Source organism: Calonectris borealis, chromosome 8 (assembly GCF_964195595.1).
Source record: "Calonectris borealis chromosome 8, bCalBor7.hap1.2, whole genome shotgun sequence".
NCBI lineage: Eukaryota > Metazoa > Chordata > Aves > Procellariiformes > Procellariidae > Calonectris > Calonectris borealis.
This window is the reverse complement of record NC_134319.1, coordinates 6127132-6145245: the sequence shown is the minus strand read 5'-3', so window position 1 is coordinate 6145245 and position 18114 is coordinate 6127132. Positions and strand designations below refer to the sequence as shown.

General features: G+C 43.8%; 1 protein-coding gene and 1 long non-coding RNA gene across 3 annotated transcripts in view; one reads left to right on the top strand and one right to left on the bottom strand.

The window, feature by feature from the left end:
- Nucleotides 1-8732, bottom strand: part of USP24 (ubiquitin specific peptidase 24) — a 64564-nt gene extending 55832 nt beyond the window's left edge. Inside the window, exon 1 of the mRNA XM_075155697.1 lies at nt 8283-8732. Within this exon, the coding sequence (XP_075011798.1) occupies nt 8283-8591 (309 nt within the window). The 5' untranslated portion in view covers nt 8592-8732. The remainder of the gene's footprint in view (nt 1-8282) is intronic.
- Nucleotides 8733-8792: 60 nt separating this feature from the next.
- Nucleotides 8793-18114, top strand: part of LOC142084747 (uncharacterized) — a 58204-nt gene continuing 48882 nt past the window's right edge. The window contains exons 1-3 of one of the 2 annotated variants that reach the window (XR_012674435.1): nt 8793-8839; nt 10289-11414; nt 13518-14012. This is a non-coding gene — a long non-coding RNA (uncharacterized LOC142084747). Of the gene's footprint in view, nt 8840-10288; nt 11415-13517; nt 14013-18114 lie in introns of those variants that run through there. The other variant, XR_012674434.1, reaches the window with a different exon arrangement.

Genomic DNA, 18114 nt, shown 5'->3' with positions numbered 1-18114 from the left:
GATGTCAATTCTTTCTTCTTTTAATTAACTTTTAAAAGGAGGATATTCAGTTACCTAGAACTGAATCACAGGCATAAGACTTAAAAGGCTTTCAAATAAATCAAAGCTACCACCTTGCACTTACACTTGAACACACTAAGCATGAGGGATTGAATGTTTAAAAAAATTGTTACATTTTCATACCTGTAATCTACTGGCTTTTTATAAACTGGTGCTCCAGAACCTTAGAGAACTTCTTTAAACTCATGTTAAGTGGCAGATGTGGGAAAAAAATTGAAGAGTATTTCCCAGTTGCCTGTTCTTGCCATCAGATCAAAGTCATTCAACCCACATTGCTAAGAGCAAGCTTGATACCTTGTTATGAATATCACACTATTAGTAAGCCTCAGAAAATGGTGTCATATATGGAATTGCCACATTATGTTTCTTATTTGGCAATAAGAAAACCCACTGTGATTTCCTAAATGTTTTACTGACCAACAGACATTTATTTGCAAAGTATAGTAACAGTTTTTAACTGCTTTAAGTCCTAAACAGATACAGCATCTTGCCCTTGTATTTTCATCCACAGGAAAATACCTGTATGCAAAATTTTTGAGTACAGCGATAGATAGGAATGCTTTTTGTTATTTATGTTCTGCTAAGAGAAAGTAAGCTCGTTGGGGAGATATATGGATGTTTTATTCTTTTTGCATAGAAATTAAGCTCTTTAGTTCAAATTTTTACTATGCACTTCTTTACACAAGCAAATGTAGTCTTGTCATAAGAAAAAATATTAGTATTTCATCATGTTAATATAAAGGAATGATACCAGTCTATCACTAAAGGAAAATAAATCCTATGTTACAGACTCTACCTAACTGAAGCTGATTTGGACTCTCATCCTCAACATAAAGATGTCTTAAGAAAATTCTGGTTTATTTAGCGAATGTTCTCACAGTAAGTTTTGGACACTGACCTTAGCTGAGAGTAGTAGAAGTGCATTATCAAGAATGCATGGTTAGACTAAACCCTTCTTAGTAGTTGTAAGGGATTATAACAAATCAACCACAAAAATTCCCCCAATATCTCACAACCAAGAACTACGTAAGACTGGGAATAAGAACACAATATGAATTTGAAAAATAAAAATAAATTCAGCAAAGCTAGAAATTAACTAGGGTTTTCTAAAAACATTGCTTGTACCAGTCTCCCTGATTTCCAGGGTGGTGGTGCAATGTTACTAAGTGATATTCCCCAAGATACTTGCCCAGTTGTTCAGAGATAAACACAGTACTAAGCATCACAGCAAAACAAAACAATTGAGGCTCTATAAAAATCATATTTGAATTAAGAGATTCATTTAACTTAAAAAAAGAGGAATACCTTTACTCTTTTATACTACTATTACCATAGTATTTAGTGGAATCTGAGACGGATTTGTTACAACCACTTTTGGCAACGTATTTTAAAGTTTGATAACTAGTTGTAGGCCAGGGAGAGGTCACGGAAAGCACTGTTAAGAATGCTATTCATAAGGAACCAAGAAAACACACTTATCTTGCATGTGTTTTTAGTATTGTCTGTGGATATATTTAAAAAACTTACTCCATTAGCATAACTACAAACAGCCAGATTCTGAGTTGATACCATTATTCCTCCCAACCCTTGAGTTTTCATAAGCACAAAACCCCATGCTTATTTCCAAATAACTCAAAATAACTTTGTGTGGTATCAGATAAACATTGTGCCTTAATACAATAAAACAATGAATCACAAATGCTTAGCATTTCAGTACTTAAAATTAAGTCAATACTTCTATCTACCTTTGCCAAAACACCAGGCATTAATAGAGAAGTGCTGCAGAAACACTAGATAAAGTATTTATTATAGCATTTTAGTGACCAAAGGTCAGGCTCTGGAAGGGAGAATTAATTCAATAACACTGCTAAACACTCATCTGTACTTCTGTTCTATGGATATATACTGATGTATAGTGAGACAGAAACTAGAACTGACAAAGCAGCTGACAATGAGTTTGAAATCAAGTTCTACAATGTATAATTACAAAATTGTGATTAACTAATATGAAAAATCTTTAAATGCCCCTCAAGACTGCTCTGCTAGGCGTCAGAGAAGGCAGAACTGCTGTAAAGTAGTGAGCAGGAAGATCAAGTGGCAAGAAACATTGAGCACATTGGCTTTTTTTAATTAATTTTAATTTGGCCCATGAAGCATACCTGAAACATACATACCAAAGACTATTCCTATGGCAGCACAAATATGCGTTTTTTTCAAAATAAGAGCTTACAAAAGAAACAGGCACTTCCTTTCCATCTTTGCCCTCCTCATACAAAGAGCTACTGTTCCTTAATCCAAAAGCAATCCAAATGATTTGCTGGAATTAACTTCTAACACTGGCTAATTTGTTTTTATTCTTTCTTCCTCAGTATTTCACTTCCTTATTAAATAGCTGCCACAGAATAGCACTGTAAACTGGGAAGATGACCAGAAAATGCCTCCAGAGAACGTTATACCAAAGACACTTCCTGCCCAGCTGAGAAGTTCGCTATACAGAGTTGTCACCTACCTCCACTGACCCCACAGGCATCACCTTCACTGATGAACCACTAATTATAAAGTGCTCATCTCAATCCGAAGATTACTCTAACAATCACATTACAGGCTAATGCGTTCATAAATTATTCAAAACAAAGCTTACCTTTAAAATTAACCAATTGCACTTCTCAGCATCACCCCTATTTTCCCTAACTTCATGTAGCATCTCTACTAGTCTGTGTTGTATCAACAATGAAAAACAGAGTATTTTTTTCAAAATCCAAGAAAGCATTAATGTAACCAGAATCTAAAAAGAGGTTCTACATTAGGGCCACTAATTTTTGAAAACAGTGATGCCGAAAACCAGGAGTGCTAAAATACTAATTCCACTTGACATTCTGATGGCATCCAGCCAGGGCCTCAATGCCACAATCCACCACAGAGCTTTATTTGATTGCTTAATTGTTTTACAAGGCCAATTCCTAGACAAGCCACTGTAAAACTTCCATATGAGAATGCCAGAAATACTCACTTTTGCAAAGCTCAACACTACTTACAAGACAGGAGACTGACTTTAAATTTATAAAATTGTAGTGTGAAATCCATCTCACCTGCTTGAAGGCTAAATACCTTTTTTGTCTTTAAATAAATACACCTTCTTCCATTCAAGGATCAAAGAACTTCATGAGCCTAAAGTCCATGGTACTCCTAACAAAGCACACACCATTATCCTCATTTTACGCACTAAAAGCTAAAAGAGAGGTTAAGTTACACACCCACTGTGATGCAGCACATCTGTGGCAGAGCTGCTTTCAGTACTGAGCTCTAATAATGAGGAGAGACAGAGCTTTGAACACAACAGTTCTGCAGCGTGACTAGTGAGAACGTTCCTGGCACTTACTCATTACAGTTGCTGGCCTGCTTCCTTTACAAAATCACCTTCTCTTGAAATCACAGAGCACCTCAAAAGCAATCTTGGACAAGTTTTATGATAAACCTTATCTAGTAAAATCCGGCGTATATGAGCCTTTGATCCAGTTCAACTCAAAAAAAAAAAAAAAAATCAAAAGAGCACCTGCTAAAGGAGACAGGAATAGCTAGAAGGTAATATAATCCGTTAATCACAATTTACCCAAAAGGTCATAGTAATGACTCTCAGAAGCTCTTTAAAAACAAATCAAGATTATTTTAGTAAAGGTTATACAAACCCTTGTTACATGTTCAATATTTTTAGTGTATTTTACCACAATTTCAGGTTCTCTGGTCACAATCCCCACATTCATTTGGCCTGCTCTTCTCCATCCCATTCCTCCCCAGCTCGTGAAAGTCAGCACTTGGGGCACTCACGGCAATTCATGGACACAGTGAAAGACATTGTCATCACATTAATTTATAGTCTTATCTTAAATTATAACGATTTAGCAGCAGTTCATAAAAAAAGCTTATCTGTCAGTCATATGAAAAGATGAGTAAACCATCATTCCACCACCCCGCCTCAGCAAAGAATCACACCGTAAAAATCTGTATGTTGCCTAAGGAATCATAGAACGGTTTGGGTTGGAAAGGACCATAAAAATCACTTCGTTCCAACCCCTCTGCCATAGGCAGGGACACCTTCCAATAGACCAGGTTGCTCAAAGCCCCATCCAGCCTGGCCTTGAATACTTCCAGGGATGGGGCATCCACAGCTTCTCTGGGCAACCTCTTCCAGTGCCTCACCACCCTCATAGTGAATTTCTTCCTTATATCTAATCTAAATCTACCCCTTGTCCCATCACTACATGCCCTTGTAAAAAGTCCCTCTCTAGCTTGCTTGTAGGCCCCCTTCAGGTACTGGAAGGCTGCTATAAGGTCTCCCCAGAGCATTCTCTTCTCCAGGCTGGACAACCCCAACTCTCTCAGCCTTTCTTCATAGCAGAGGTGCTCCAGCCCTCTGATCATCTTCGTGGCCCTCCTCCGGACTCGCTCCAACAGGTCCATGTCCTTCTTGTCTTGGAGGCCCCAGAGCTGAATGCAGTCCTCCAGGTGGGGTCTCACTAGAGCAGAGGGGCAGAATCACCTCCCTCGACCTGCTGGTCACGCTTCCTGATACAGCCCAGGATATGGTTGGCCTTTTGGCCCACAAGTGCACGTTGCTGGGTCATGTTGAGCTTCTCATCAACCAACACCCCCCAAGTCCTTCTCCTCAGAGCTGCTCTCAATCCATTCTCTGCCCAGCTTGCATTTGTGCTTGGGACTGCCCCGACCCACATGCAGGACCTTGCACTTGGCCTTGTTGAACTTCATGAGGTTCACACAGGCCTGACTCTCAATAAACACAGAAATCCCAGATTCTTGCCAAAATGCACTTATCAGATTTACTTCAGCTGACGGACATAAACACAGAAGTTGTGTCAAACAGGCAAAGTTACCTCTTGTAAAAGCAGGTAATCTCAGCCTATCGAAGTGCTTTGGCACTACATAGGGCAAAACTTCAAACCAACTGTAAACGTATAAAATTGATACTTCAGGAACACTGCACAAATGAATGTGAAGCCCCCTTTGTATTTCTAAGTTTGTCTGGCCTTTTTCTTTTAATGAGTTAAGCATGGTCATGCTAACAGCATCAACGCCAGAGGCACACCACAGCTGTTAACTTAAAACTAAATCAATTGTATGCTCTTTGGAAGACATTAGCCTGCTGAAACAGAAGTTTTAGCCCTTGTGAAAATGAATTTATGTATGTCTTCATCTCAAGTCTCACATAGAAAAGCACAGAGTGCGCGTCGGGCCAGCTCATAGCACCTGTCTTGCTTCTGGGCCAGTTATTCCAAATTCAGGCTTCTGTAACACTTGCAGACACCCCTGAAGACCAGCAGTCTGGACCACTGAAAGAGGATTCACACTGGTTTTACTATCTTATCTAAAGAAAACATGTTTTTACTAGTACGAATGTATCTGGTTTCTGTGCTATTCTCAAAGAAAACCAACAGACAAGCCTTTCTTTGATCAACATGCTTACTGAACACTATGTAATAGAAACCAAATAAGCATATGCAAACATAATGGATTCATTACTGATTAGGGAAAATGTAAAGTGTTTAATCATTCATAAATCTATTCTTATATGCATGGTATAAGAATAAGAAGAACGTAAATACAAAGTACAGACCTGTTACACACACATCTTGGAGAATGACTAAAGCTTTCTTGTTATTTTCAAATTAAAAAAATCTAATCCTAACTTTTGTTCATGAAGAAGATTACTAGACCGGAAAATTTTATTTAGGGGAAAATGTCTAATAATTGTGCTCTTTTGATTTATATGTTCATGTATATTGCTGATATATAAAATCAAAAAATCAAACCAAAAGTCCAACACGCCAGTACCTCCCCACTAAATAAAAGTTAAAACTGGTATTACGATGAGAAGGAGGAATACACACTTTAAGAGCTGTCAGAAAGAGACATGATACTGAGAGGAAGAAAAACAGAAATAACATCTGAATTACCACAAGATAGTATGGGGTACAATATGTTTCAACATAATGTATATGACTACAATGAATAATATAGCTATTTGTGCAATGGCTTTCTGTACAGCTTCATATGCCATAAGCTTGTGCTAAATGGAAAATTACTTACTGATTAACCACCTAAATAATAGCTGTAATTTATTAAATAGTAGTAGTTCTTGATCACATCTAGTTCTATTAAATAAATGTAGTTCTAGATCACATTTGAAGAATAAAAAAACCAAGAACTGATCACATATCATTTCTTCCCCTTTTTATAAAATATATGTCAAAAGCTGCTAGGTTGTGCAGCAACATTAGACAAATAAGCACAGGCAACAATCTCAAGTCTTAAGATTTTTACAGGTATAACTCTTAGATTACAAAAATACTGTTTTGCATACATGTGCAGTTGACAGATGCTCATATGCAAATGAATCCAATTACTAAATAGAGGCCTGAATTTATGTAAAGTTTCATGTACCAATCCTTCTGAAATGTCTCTTTGTGCAGTCATTTGCCTATATTGAAATGTTTTGGTTTCCCTCTTGTGGGTTAACAAGAACACAAGTCAAAGCAATCAAGAACATGAGTAGCAAAGGAAACTATAAAGTCTAAGTAAGTTTGATCAGACATACAAGCTGAAATAAAAGGGGGAAATATCCTCTTAGTCAGAGTTGTCAAAGTGTCATTTGTAATAGGAACAAGTAGGGGGGAAAAAGTGCTTCTCTGAAGTTTACACTGACAGCTTCTCTTGAAACGCCACACTGACAACCCAGATTGTCCCAACCATAACTATATCTGATAGGAAAATCCACCCTCTTGGTGGCTACAGAGATCTGAATGCAAACAAGCAGAACTCTCATTCACTCCCAATCCTTCAAAGCAAAGGTTAGAAACCAGTTCCCTGTTGCTTCAACCAGTGAAGTTAAACAGCAACTCCTCTTCTGCACAGCACACCTGCCATCCCACAAATCACCTTACTCCACATGCATACATCATCAGCTTATAGGAGCTAAGGATCTAACCCAGTTAATTCAGTGAACAGGATCACGCATCTTTATTCCGCAAGACTGGACCGAGGCTATGGATACGGATGGTCTGTGCAAGCGTAGCTATGTACAAGAAGATACGTCCATGTATTCTTCATATATATATATTTATAGATACATACACACACGTACACAGAAAGATACCACTTCTGGCGCAGGAAATCCTCAGGATACTGTTCACTGAAGACTGGGAGGGTACATGAGTTTCCCTGGTTTTATTCACGTGCTTAGGCATCTGCTATTGACCACTTCTTGAGACAGAGAGTACTTAAGGTGGCCCTTTGGTACCGCACAGCAGGGCTGCTCTTCTGTTCTCATCCCCACAAGTTCCACAGTCTGGACACTATTAATTAGCTCTTTTCATATGAGCATTCTGGGAAGCTTTGGAAAAAAGACCTGGAGGAGGAGAGGGCTTTACAGCTAAGAGCTACAAGACTGTTCCAGGCAGCAGGGAAAGCATCATGAGTGTATCTGCTGGCTGAGGAGTTCAGAGTTCTGGAAGAGGATGGAAGAGAGAAGAAAAAAAGGCAGACCAGGAGGAAGGAGAGAAGCTGGGAAAGGCCGGCGTTCTCCAGCACTTCTATCTACTTCAGGTCCGTTTTAGAACACAGCTATAATTTAAGCTATGAGTTAAAGCCTTTGTTTTGAAAATATTTGAACTCACTGCATTCCTATTCCAGAATTTATACTTAGCTTATCCAAATAAAACTGTACACAAAGTAATACCCAGATTGCACTTTCTTGCACATTGTGCAAACAGTTAAAAAATATTAGACAGTCATTAGTCACTCGGATTATGCAAGAAGGCACAAGAGGAGGAGAAAAAAAAAAAAATCCTACGGTAGCCACACATTCCTAGAATGCCAAGGAAAAGCCTGGGTGCTCTGCACCTTGCAGCGATCGCAGCCAACAGCCACGGCGCGCGCTCCCCAGCACCGGACGGGCGCAAGCCGGCGACGCGGGAGGGCGGTGGGAAGGGAAGCCCCCGGCACGCCGCCCCGGCCCGTGGGGTGAGGGGGCCGCCCCCGCCGGCAGCGGGCGCTCCCCTGGGGCACCCTCCCGCGGGACCCAGGCCCCGGGGCGACGCCTGCCCGCCGGCAGGGAGGCTCCCGGGGAGCTTCCACTCGCCCCGCGGGGAGGCCGGCGCTGACAGGAGGCCGGCCCCGGGGCAGCCCACCCGGGGCAGGCCGCAGCTCACCTCGGTCTCCACCACTTCGTGGTAGGCGGGCGGCGGGTCGAAGCCGCCTCCGCCGCCGCCGCCGCCGTCCCCGTCGCCGCCGCGGGGGCCCTGCCCGCCGGCGGGGGAGCCGTGCCCGCCCGGCGGGCCCTGCCCGCTCTCCATGGGCTCGTAGCCGCCGTAGTGGAGGCCGGGCCGCTCGTTGGTGAGCAGCGCCACGGCCTCGTTGATGTCGTTCTTGGCCAGGCGCAGGGCCTTGCGGATGGCGGCCGCGTCCGAGAAGCCCATGCAGAGCAGCGTGGTCATGTGCTGCTCCTCCTCGCTCTCCATGGCCGCGCCGGGCCGGGCCGGGGAGAGGGGGGAGGAGGGGGCCGCGAACCGAGGGGCGCCGGGCTCAGGCGCTGCCCGCCCCGCGCGCCGCCATGTTGACGGGAGCGCCTCTCCCCTCACCCGCCGCCGTCGGCGGCCGCCCCCGCCCCCCCGCGCGCGCCCTCACACACGCGCCCCCTCCGCCCCGCCCTCGGTCCGGAAGCGGCGGCCGAAGCCCGGCTGGGGAGCGCACGCCGGGCCCGCGTCACGTGAGGGGGGAGGGGAGGGGAGGGAGGCGCAGCCCGGGCATGAATGGACTGGTAGGGGAGGGGGGGAGGAATGCGAGGGAGCGGCCGTCGCCATAGCAACGGGAGCGGGCGGGAGTGGCCGGCGAGGGTCACGTGAGGGGGAGCGGCGTTGCCAGGGGAACGGGACCCCGGCCGGAGGACCGGGCCTCGCGGCGGCCTGGCGCTGCCTCAGCGGCCGGGCGGCCCTGTGCGGCGGAGCCCGCCCAGGGGCAGCCCGGCTACCGGGTGTGGGCTGCCCGCCCGGCCTCCTGCCCGCTGCCGGTAGTGCCTCCTTTAATTACGGCTCTTACCAGTGAATAAGTCCCGCAGGGGCACGGCTGGCGGGGCGGTGGCTGGGCTTTCACTGCCAAACACGAACAGGCCCGGGGCGGAGGGGCGAGGGGAGGCTGGGCAAGGCGGGAAAGCGGGAAAGCGGCAGGGGGTGGCGCAGCAGCTGGGTATCTGTGGGCAGGGAGCGAGCGGCTCGGGCAGGCGGTGGGCAGGTGTCCTTCTCTGAGGCGATGAGGGTCGGTTTTAAGGCGAAACGAAGTCCCTGCCCCTGCGCAAGCTCCTGACCTGCCTGCACTTGTGGGTGGCAGCTGGACAGCGAGTCCTGGGACGGAGGAGGTGAGCGGTGGCGTTTTGGGCCTGCCTGAGTGGAGGATGTGGTTCACAGAAGTTACTATCTAACCGCAGGCTGAGCCCAGCTTCCATCTTATTTCTCTGTAGAAATGTGTTCTTCAAGCGTATAATATAGCAAACAGAGATGCAAATCCATACAAAATGCAGTAGAGTGCAAGCAGATAGCAAAAAAATTTTAAAAATTGCTAGTGCCCAAAGCAGAATGTTTCTTAAACACACTCGGTGAACTCTGGTACTGCACAAAAGTCAGTAGATCTGGATCTCTTGGCAATCTTCCAGACAAAATTTATCACCTCGTTTTAACGATGTGTTTTCTATGTCCAGAGAAGAGGAGGAAGAAGGAAACAGATAAAAGATTTGTCAGGATCAGTGCTGGTATCTGCATATATACATTTGTCTTTGGAGGCTCGTGTTTTCTGGCAATTTCTGGCAAACTATTTTGTGTTAACAGTGGCTAATACCACTGAAAGCACTGGGGTTAGGAATCTAGGAACAGCAGTCTGAAGTCTTAAAAATTGCATTCAGTGTACAGGAAACTTTTGAGTGTTGAGGACACCAACAGTATTTAGGTATTTAACCTATATGAACTTTCAGAGTTCAGTGTCTATCTCTGCTCCTGAGTTTGCAGAAAGAGACAAACTGAGGATCAGTCTGCTGGACTGGCAAGGTTTCAGATTAATTTTTAGATTGCAGTATGCCACCAGTGGTCTCATATTCCTTGTATACTGACCCAAAAGGTAGTCATGACTCCTTCATCGTGCTCATTCATCTCTGATTTTTTTCCCATAGGCTGACATTCAGTGGAATGGAGGTAATGTGCATATAACTCTGAACTTCAGCTTCTGCATCTAAGGAAGGTCTTTCATTCGCGCTGATCTCCAGTTATAAAAGAAACTGTTATGGCTCAAGCTTGGCAGGCTTCAGAAAAATTCCAGCACTTCAAATGCATTCAATTAATATGCTGAATATTGACTCACTGCTTGCTCACATGACCAACATTTAAATTACACTTTCTCATTTTTGAAGCATATTATAAATAATGGTTTAATTCGCACAGCCTGATGAAGTCGGTTGGCATCATTTTCCCCTACTAATGGAAGAAAACTTTATAGGAAAAAGTAATATCTTTTATTAGATGTCATTATTGCTTTCAGGTTTATTTCAGGGAAGTGCTCCTGTAAATTTGTGCTGAGCTAACTAATGAAAACATACCAAAAGTAATGGAGGAACTGATTGTAATCCCAGGTGACTAAGAAAGAAGAGAATGCTTTACAGCTAAGCTACCTATGCTCTATAGTCCAGCTGTCCTGAAGGAAGTTTGAAGGGAATTTGAATTTACCAATATGTAAGAGTAACACTTGGACACAGCAGCTCAGCATAACTGACAGTGAGGTGTACTGGTCCTAAAATTAGTTTTTACAGACTTCCCTGCAGCATCTCTCTTGAGACTACTTAAAGGACAAGATCGTACATTCCAGCTTAGTGAAGGAATGGGTGCATCTTTTTCTAGAAGTTATTCAGCCTGGAAGTCCCAGTTTGCAAATGTTTTTCATGCATTATTACTTCAAGAAAAGTTGCAGGGAGAAGCACAGCAAACGTGTCTAACTGAGAACAAGAAAAACAGTGAATGAGTCTTTTCTGATGGGGCACCAGGAGGTGCAAGGAGACAAGGCAAAGAAAGAAATTGAAGTGGGGAGCAAATATCCTCAAGGTCTGCCTTTGGAGAACTTCGAATTTGCGCCTGTGTAGTTGCCAGTTTGATATGACACGTTTACTAGTTATTTGATCGCGTTACTTTATGGAGGGTAGTTACTTTCTTCAGAATGCATCATATATGTATCCTAAAGCATGTCTGGACATGAGGAACCCCTACATTACAGAAAAGAGACATTTTGGAACAGAAACTGCTGTTTCGGTAAGTGGTCATGCTGTGACATCAAACCTGGCTTTTTGGGTTGACCATGGTGTTGCCAGGTAGCCTAAAAATAGAGTTTGATGGAGAATTGCAATGACTTCTGCAGAGATGTTACAGTAGGAGCGCTCAGTTAATTTGTCTTTTTAACTGAAAATGCTTTTATGCTTTTCTTCATAAGCCTGTTTTAAAGCCAGTCCTGTGTTTACAGCTCGCTCACTATTTAAACACCAAATGCAGTGTCTCCCCTCAAAAAGAAACAGCTGTATTGTTCTGATGGAACATACACATGCAGCCAAACTAAGAGGTGACACTGGCATGTTGAACTTGAAGGTTTCCCTTGTTGTTTACAGCTGTTGGGGAATGCAAACCAAAATCTCAGATGTCATTGGAAAACATCCTTTGCCACCCTGATTTTGCTTCCCTCTTTGTTGTACCTTCCCAGCCACAGTTGTTACATATATATTTAGAGACTTTGATAGAAGGGAATGTAAAGTTTGTTGTGTTGCCACCAAATCTTTAATTTCATGTATATGTTTTCTCAGGATAAAAGAGCATCTTTCTCATATTTTTTTAGAAGTACCATAGGAATATATTACTAAGGGAAGCTTAGTACGAGCTAAAACTTACTGTTCATACATCTTTTATAAATAATGACTAAATATGGGAAATCAGGACGAAATTTAATTACAGGGCTCCACCACTATACAGTACATAAGCACAGAAGGAGTTGTATGAAAAGTGGAGTTACAGTAGCTAGAAGAAATTCCTTAGCAGTTGTTGCATGAATGAGGAATGTGTGTGAGCCTGTATGGAACCCAGCTCCTTTGTTTGGAAGAGAACACACTTTTTCTCACTGATGGTAATGCTTTGGGATTAGGCAGCTCATGTAGTTGGATCTCATGATGATAAGAAGATGCTTCTGTCCTATCTGCCAGATGAACAGAAACATTCTCCACAGGCTGCAGGGTAAATGTTTTTTTGTAGGCTTGAAAAGAGGCAGCAAAGCAAATGGCTTGTCTTACAGGAAATCTCATCACCCAATGGAGACAAGAAGGTGACTTGCCGGTGAGAAATATCCTGTCTCTGTACACCTAAACATACCAAGCACTGACAAGAGGAACATGTTTACAAAGGTTTCCTTAATCTTATGGTTTGGATGGGCAAGGCACTTCTTGCTTTTTAGTGTAGCTGGCGGTTGGGGCAAAGGAACGCTTTACTACCTGAAGAAGGAGTATCTGAGATATCGTAGAAACCAGTTTTTGTATAGTGTTGCAAAGAATTAATTTAGGTTTTCTGGAATGACTTTATCTTTCCTTCCTTCCTTTTATTCCTTGTTCCACCCAGTCTCTTCCAGTTTCCTGCTTCTGCTTTATTTATAGCTAAATGTAATAGGTGGGATTTAAGAAAGTGCCTCAGGGACCAGGTAATGCAAATCCCCCTGAATTACTGAAAATCACATTTCTTATATGTAGATATTGATGAATCGTGTTTGATTGCCTTTAGCAGAGGGGTTGAAAGCATTTGTGAAGCACTATGTAAACCTCTTGAAAAGTACAGTTGCAATGGACAGATAACAAAATGCTTTTGACTCCTCAGGTATCTATGTAGCTTTACACGAAACAAAGATTTTAGCAGACACAAGAAGTGTGTGAGTCTATTCTCGAGTTGACAGATTCATGCAATATACTTTTAGACTTTATCTACGCCAGGAGTTTTTGCCGCCTTCACAGCTTTTGGCCAGCTAGAAAGGAGATTCGTACTGGGGTAACCACCAAGGCAAAGCCTGCTGTCAGCAGTGATTTGCAGAGAGGCAGTTTACCTTGGTTTCAAGCTGGGACTCATGTACACTAGTAATCATAATTACAGTATTTAGCTCTAATACAGTGCTTTTAAGATGGGTATCTAACAAGCCTTATAGGGGGATGGAGGGGTATCATTAGTTCCTCAACATGTATTAATTTTTACAACTGCTACAGACCGTAGTGGGGCTGAAAGGGAAAGAAGAAAGGTGGTGTTGATGCGCCTGCTCCAGCAAGTCTGTCCCCGTTGTTATTGTAGTGTCCAAAGGGAACAGGAGCTGAACCATGACTGTTTTTTCTACAGCAGAAGCTGAGTACCCGCTGGTCTCCTGAATACAAAAATGAAGTTTCATACTGTTTCCCTTGAATGGAAGCAGCATGACGTGAGCGTGAAAAGAGTGGAACAGTATGTTGAGGGAAACACGACTGAAAGGAGAGAACAGCTGACTTCAGGGGCTGAGCAGATCTGCCCCCTCTGCCTCACTGTATGGGTTTGTTTTCAGCTCTTCAACTCAGACCGTCTCGTGGGTCTTACAACACGTCTCCACAGTTCTGGGCTGGAAAATGAAACAATTGCAAGGAGGTTGTTCATTCTTCCTGAAACAAGCTTCACAAGCTGTGGAAAATGAAAGCTAAGGCTGAACTTTAAAACAAGCTGAAAGCCCTGAGATGCAGAAATGCAGAGTGAAGCCATTCAACAGAATCAGATTTGGAACAGAGCCTTGAAAAAACCTGCAGATATGACTAATCCATTTTAAATGTGTGTGGTTGTAGGTAAAATCACTTCTTTTAAAGATAATTTCTCTCCCTATGTTGGTTACCATTCTTTACTGTCATTTTAGATAAATGACGTGTTGACATGTGAGTTCAGTATCAGATGAACTGCAATGACAGAATTATTTCTGATGCTGCAGTGGCCCTGGCTGAGCTGCTGGCAAAGGGGAGAAACAATACAAACAGGATATTCAGTGTCAAGCTGCAGCGGCACTCTGAGAGACCCACCCAGAGGCAGGCACTTGAATGCTCACTCTATCCTTCAGCCAAGTTAGCTGAGGAAACTTGACGTAATAGTAGACTGTAGAGCTCAGTTTGTGCAGGGTCAAACTCATGCAGTGACATTTTAGAAGTGAAACAATCTGAAATGGAAACTTCTGATGTTCTTTTACACTGAACGTGTCTGTGAGGCACCACGCAGTTTTACAGGGTAGCCTTTGAGTGCTTTTATTTTGTCCTCAAATTGTCCCAGCCTTGCTTGCTGATCCCTTCTCAGGGATCCCTCTGATCCTGTGATACAAAGCCACTGAAGTTAACACACTGCTGTAGGGAGGGGAGATGTGGTATGACGCTCCGTGTTTGTCATGGCTGTTGTGATACCAATCCAACATTTACAGACTTTGCAAGTCGTCTTATAATCAGTAGAGCTGTGAATAGGAGTATGAATTCAATGCAAACAAGCAAGAGACTGTGGAGGGAAACAGCATGGAGACTCTGTTTAGGCAGGTAGGAAACAGTACAGTGAATCCAACGCTGATGGGATATGCTCAACTTATGGACTACATCAGTCTAGCTAAGGGCAGTGCAGTGTTTGACAGTGCTTGTAGTAACACGCAGTACTCTGAGGGTGAAGGCTGTTTTCTGTAGTGCGCATGTATCTGATATCCAGGAACAAAAGCAGTTGGCGTTTCCCTGGTGTAGGCTGAAATGTGGTGCAATGTGATAGAGCAACAGGGAGCTCCTTGCTGGCTTTTTGCCCTGTGCAGATTCCTTTTGAATTAGGTTTTGACCTTTAAAGCAAGACCTGGTTCTTCAGTTTCTCTTTGTCTAAATTCTGCATTGAAGCTTGAGAAACAAGTCTGTGAAGCTGGAGGATTTTTTAAGCTTTAATTAGTGAAACACAGAATAGGTGGGAAGGAGTCTGCTGAGGGAGAGAATCACCAAATGGAAACCGTTTTACAGATCTGGTGCCTTTTATTTTTTGTTTTACTCTGTTCCACAGCAACACAGGCCTGTGTGGTGCTGGGCTTAAATCAGCACAAAAAACTGGTTTATATTAAAGACTGGTCCAGAACTCCTCTCTGGCTCTTAAAAGGCACCTCTACCTCCTGATCAAAACACTACCTTGTTTGCCATCAGTGATATAGAAACCCGAAGTCGTGTTCCTGCTGCCAGAGTTTTGTACTAGAGCACTGCAGCTGCTTGGCACCAGCAGCCCCATGCAGCAGTTTGGAGGTGGGAGAGGTGAAAACCACTATCCTGACTAAAAATCTGGGGATATTTAGGCAGCGGGGCTGTGATGGAAGAACCTCTTTCCCATTTTGAATTTCTTTAACATTACCATTGCTATTTCCTATTTGGGCAGATTCTGTCATTTCATGTAGATTATTAAGTGCAGACCAAAGGGCAGCTGAAACCGAAACAGCTCTGGGTGGCAGGCAGCAGCTGTTCTGTGCCAGAGGAAGGCCTCGGTGCTGTGCTTAGGGATCTACAGGTGGGACTACAGGGGAGGTGGAAGCATGTGATTATTTTTGATTCAAACACAAAGCTTAAGTTTTCAGAAATACCAAGAGGTTCTTCAAGGCTGTGAGAGCCTAAAGCCTTGGATTTCTCCTGCCTCATCTGCCTGCTGGCACGCACAACCATGTTGTCCCTTTCACAATGCATTTGATCTGTCAGTGACTCATTTGAAGGCTCTCCATCTTCACCAGCAAAGTGCTTCAGGGCTGAGTCGCACCCATGTATCAGCTGTTACTGTACCCTGTTATCAGCTACTCCTTTCACTCCTAGGGTGCTCCCAGCCTTTGAACTGTTACCATACTGCAGCAACAACTTGCCTTGTTTTTTAATGCTGCATTACATTGTGCAAGGCCGTCATCGGTCCACAAATGCTGCAGTCTCTGCTGTCTGTGCACTGCTCTCACAAGTACATCCATGCTTTCTCTCTAAAGCATGAAATAAACTCTCGTTCCCCTCAATTCTCAAATAATCATAGCGGAAATCTTTTACTTTACTACAATATGACAATTTCCATGGAGATTCTTCTGTTTTTCCCTGTTGCATTTGTTTGGCTGCTGCTTTTAAAAAACTGTGGGGCAGGGGCTGTTTACTCCATCCGTACGGCACCTGGTGCTGTGGGCTGTGAGCTGTGACTGATCTGTAAATCCTAATGTTACTGAGCAATGATGAATCCTGTCCTGCAGCAGGAAGTGCCCTTTTACTGGCCAGGTTGGATCTTGTTTAATTTGAGGTTGATTCTGTTGAAGCTCAGTGGAAAGAAAGGTGCTGTGTGTGCAGCAGGACTGAAAACACTTTCTGTGTTTTACAGTTTTTTTACAGTGACAAATGCGTAAAAGCAGAGACGACACAATAATTAAAAACTTATTTGCTTAAAATCAGCTAAATTCCTAATAGTGTTGGAAGCAAGACCAGTAGCAGCATCTGAGCCGGTTCTGCTGGAGATGGTGCTTATCAGATGACCTAGCAAAACCTTCCTGACATGTAGGATTTGGGGCAGAAGCTCCAGCATAACACACACGCCATCTCACAGCCTACAGAGCAGTCAATTCCTGCTGTTGTGGTGCGGATCAGTGATCCAACTCGTTTCATTTGTACACTCAAGGGTGGGCCTTGGCTGGGATACGGGGTGGAGGACGTGTTTGTTGCACTAGGTCATGCAATATAGGGAAGGCTGTGGCTACCTAAGTGCTTGTCTCCTGATGGGGTCCAGCCAAGTGGCACAGCCCCTATCTGCAACACGTCCCTAACACTGGGAGTCCTGAGCACAGTATGCTGATCCTAACGTGATTTAATAGTGATGAATCACTTTCCTTTCACTGGCCAGGTTGGGCTTGTTTTATTTATGCCTTAAAACCTCTCCTCTCTCCCACACTGTGATCTGTGCAAAACTACTTGGCAAGTTAAAAGCTCTGCCTGGTGTGTGGGCAGGAGAAGGGCCACAGCCTGGCGCGGAAAACATGTGAGATGTGGTCCAGGCTTGTGGGGAGAATGAGGTGGGGACCAGAGGTGCCAGTCGTGTGCTTAGTTCATATGACTTGCCCAGCCTGTTTCACAGATTCATAACTACTGATCTTTGACTATGTTTCAGGCCTGGCCTACAGTCACTAATTGTCAGTATCCTGGGGCTTCTTCCAGGTTTTAATTGTCCCTATTAGTATGATGGATGCTCGAAATAAGGATACATTGGGGAAAGGTGGTAGTGTTTTCGCTGCTGCCGTTGTCGTTGCTGGGCCTGCCGTTAAAGCTGCTTACTGGCATTTGCCCTCCTGTGAAATGTGTAGGTGAGCTATTTATAAATGTGCAGAGAGATCCCACATCTCTAGCTTGTGCTCTGATTTAAGGGTAATCCCCACCAGGAGGGGAGAATCTGTCCAGGACTTGAAAGGAAGTTAGTGGCAGAGTTGAAAATAATCCACTTCTGAGCCTCAGCGTTGCCTTTACGATGGGGTGGATTTATGGGGGCAGGAGTGGGAGTGGAGAAGCAGCATACTGTTTCCCCATTAGCTCTGCCTTTTACAGCATGATCTCCCATCTTCAGCTGGAGGAGAGCACTTCTCCTGCTGCACAGCCCCCTCTCCTGTCTTCCCCTCCCTCTATACAGCAGATGCAGGAAGCTCTGTCCTGGGCTCCATTCAGCCTCAGTCCTCACTTGCTTTTACTCTTCCTGTCTGGAGCGGATTCAGCCTTGTGTGCAGGGAGGAATAGCTCTTTCCCTGGAGCAGTCCAGTCCCAGGCACACGGGAGTTAGTTTCTGTACTCTCAAATATTCTTCTGAAAGTAGATACAGCAACTTGCTTTCATTATTCCTCTCCTGAAAGGTGCAAATTACCTCACTCTTTAAAGCATGCAGTTTCTTGAACAGTGTGATTAATATAGCTGGATTTCTA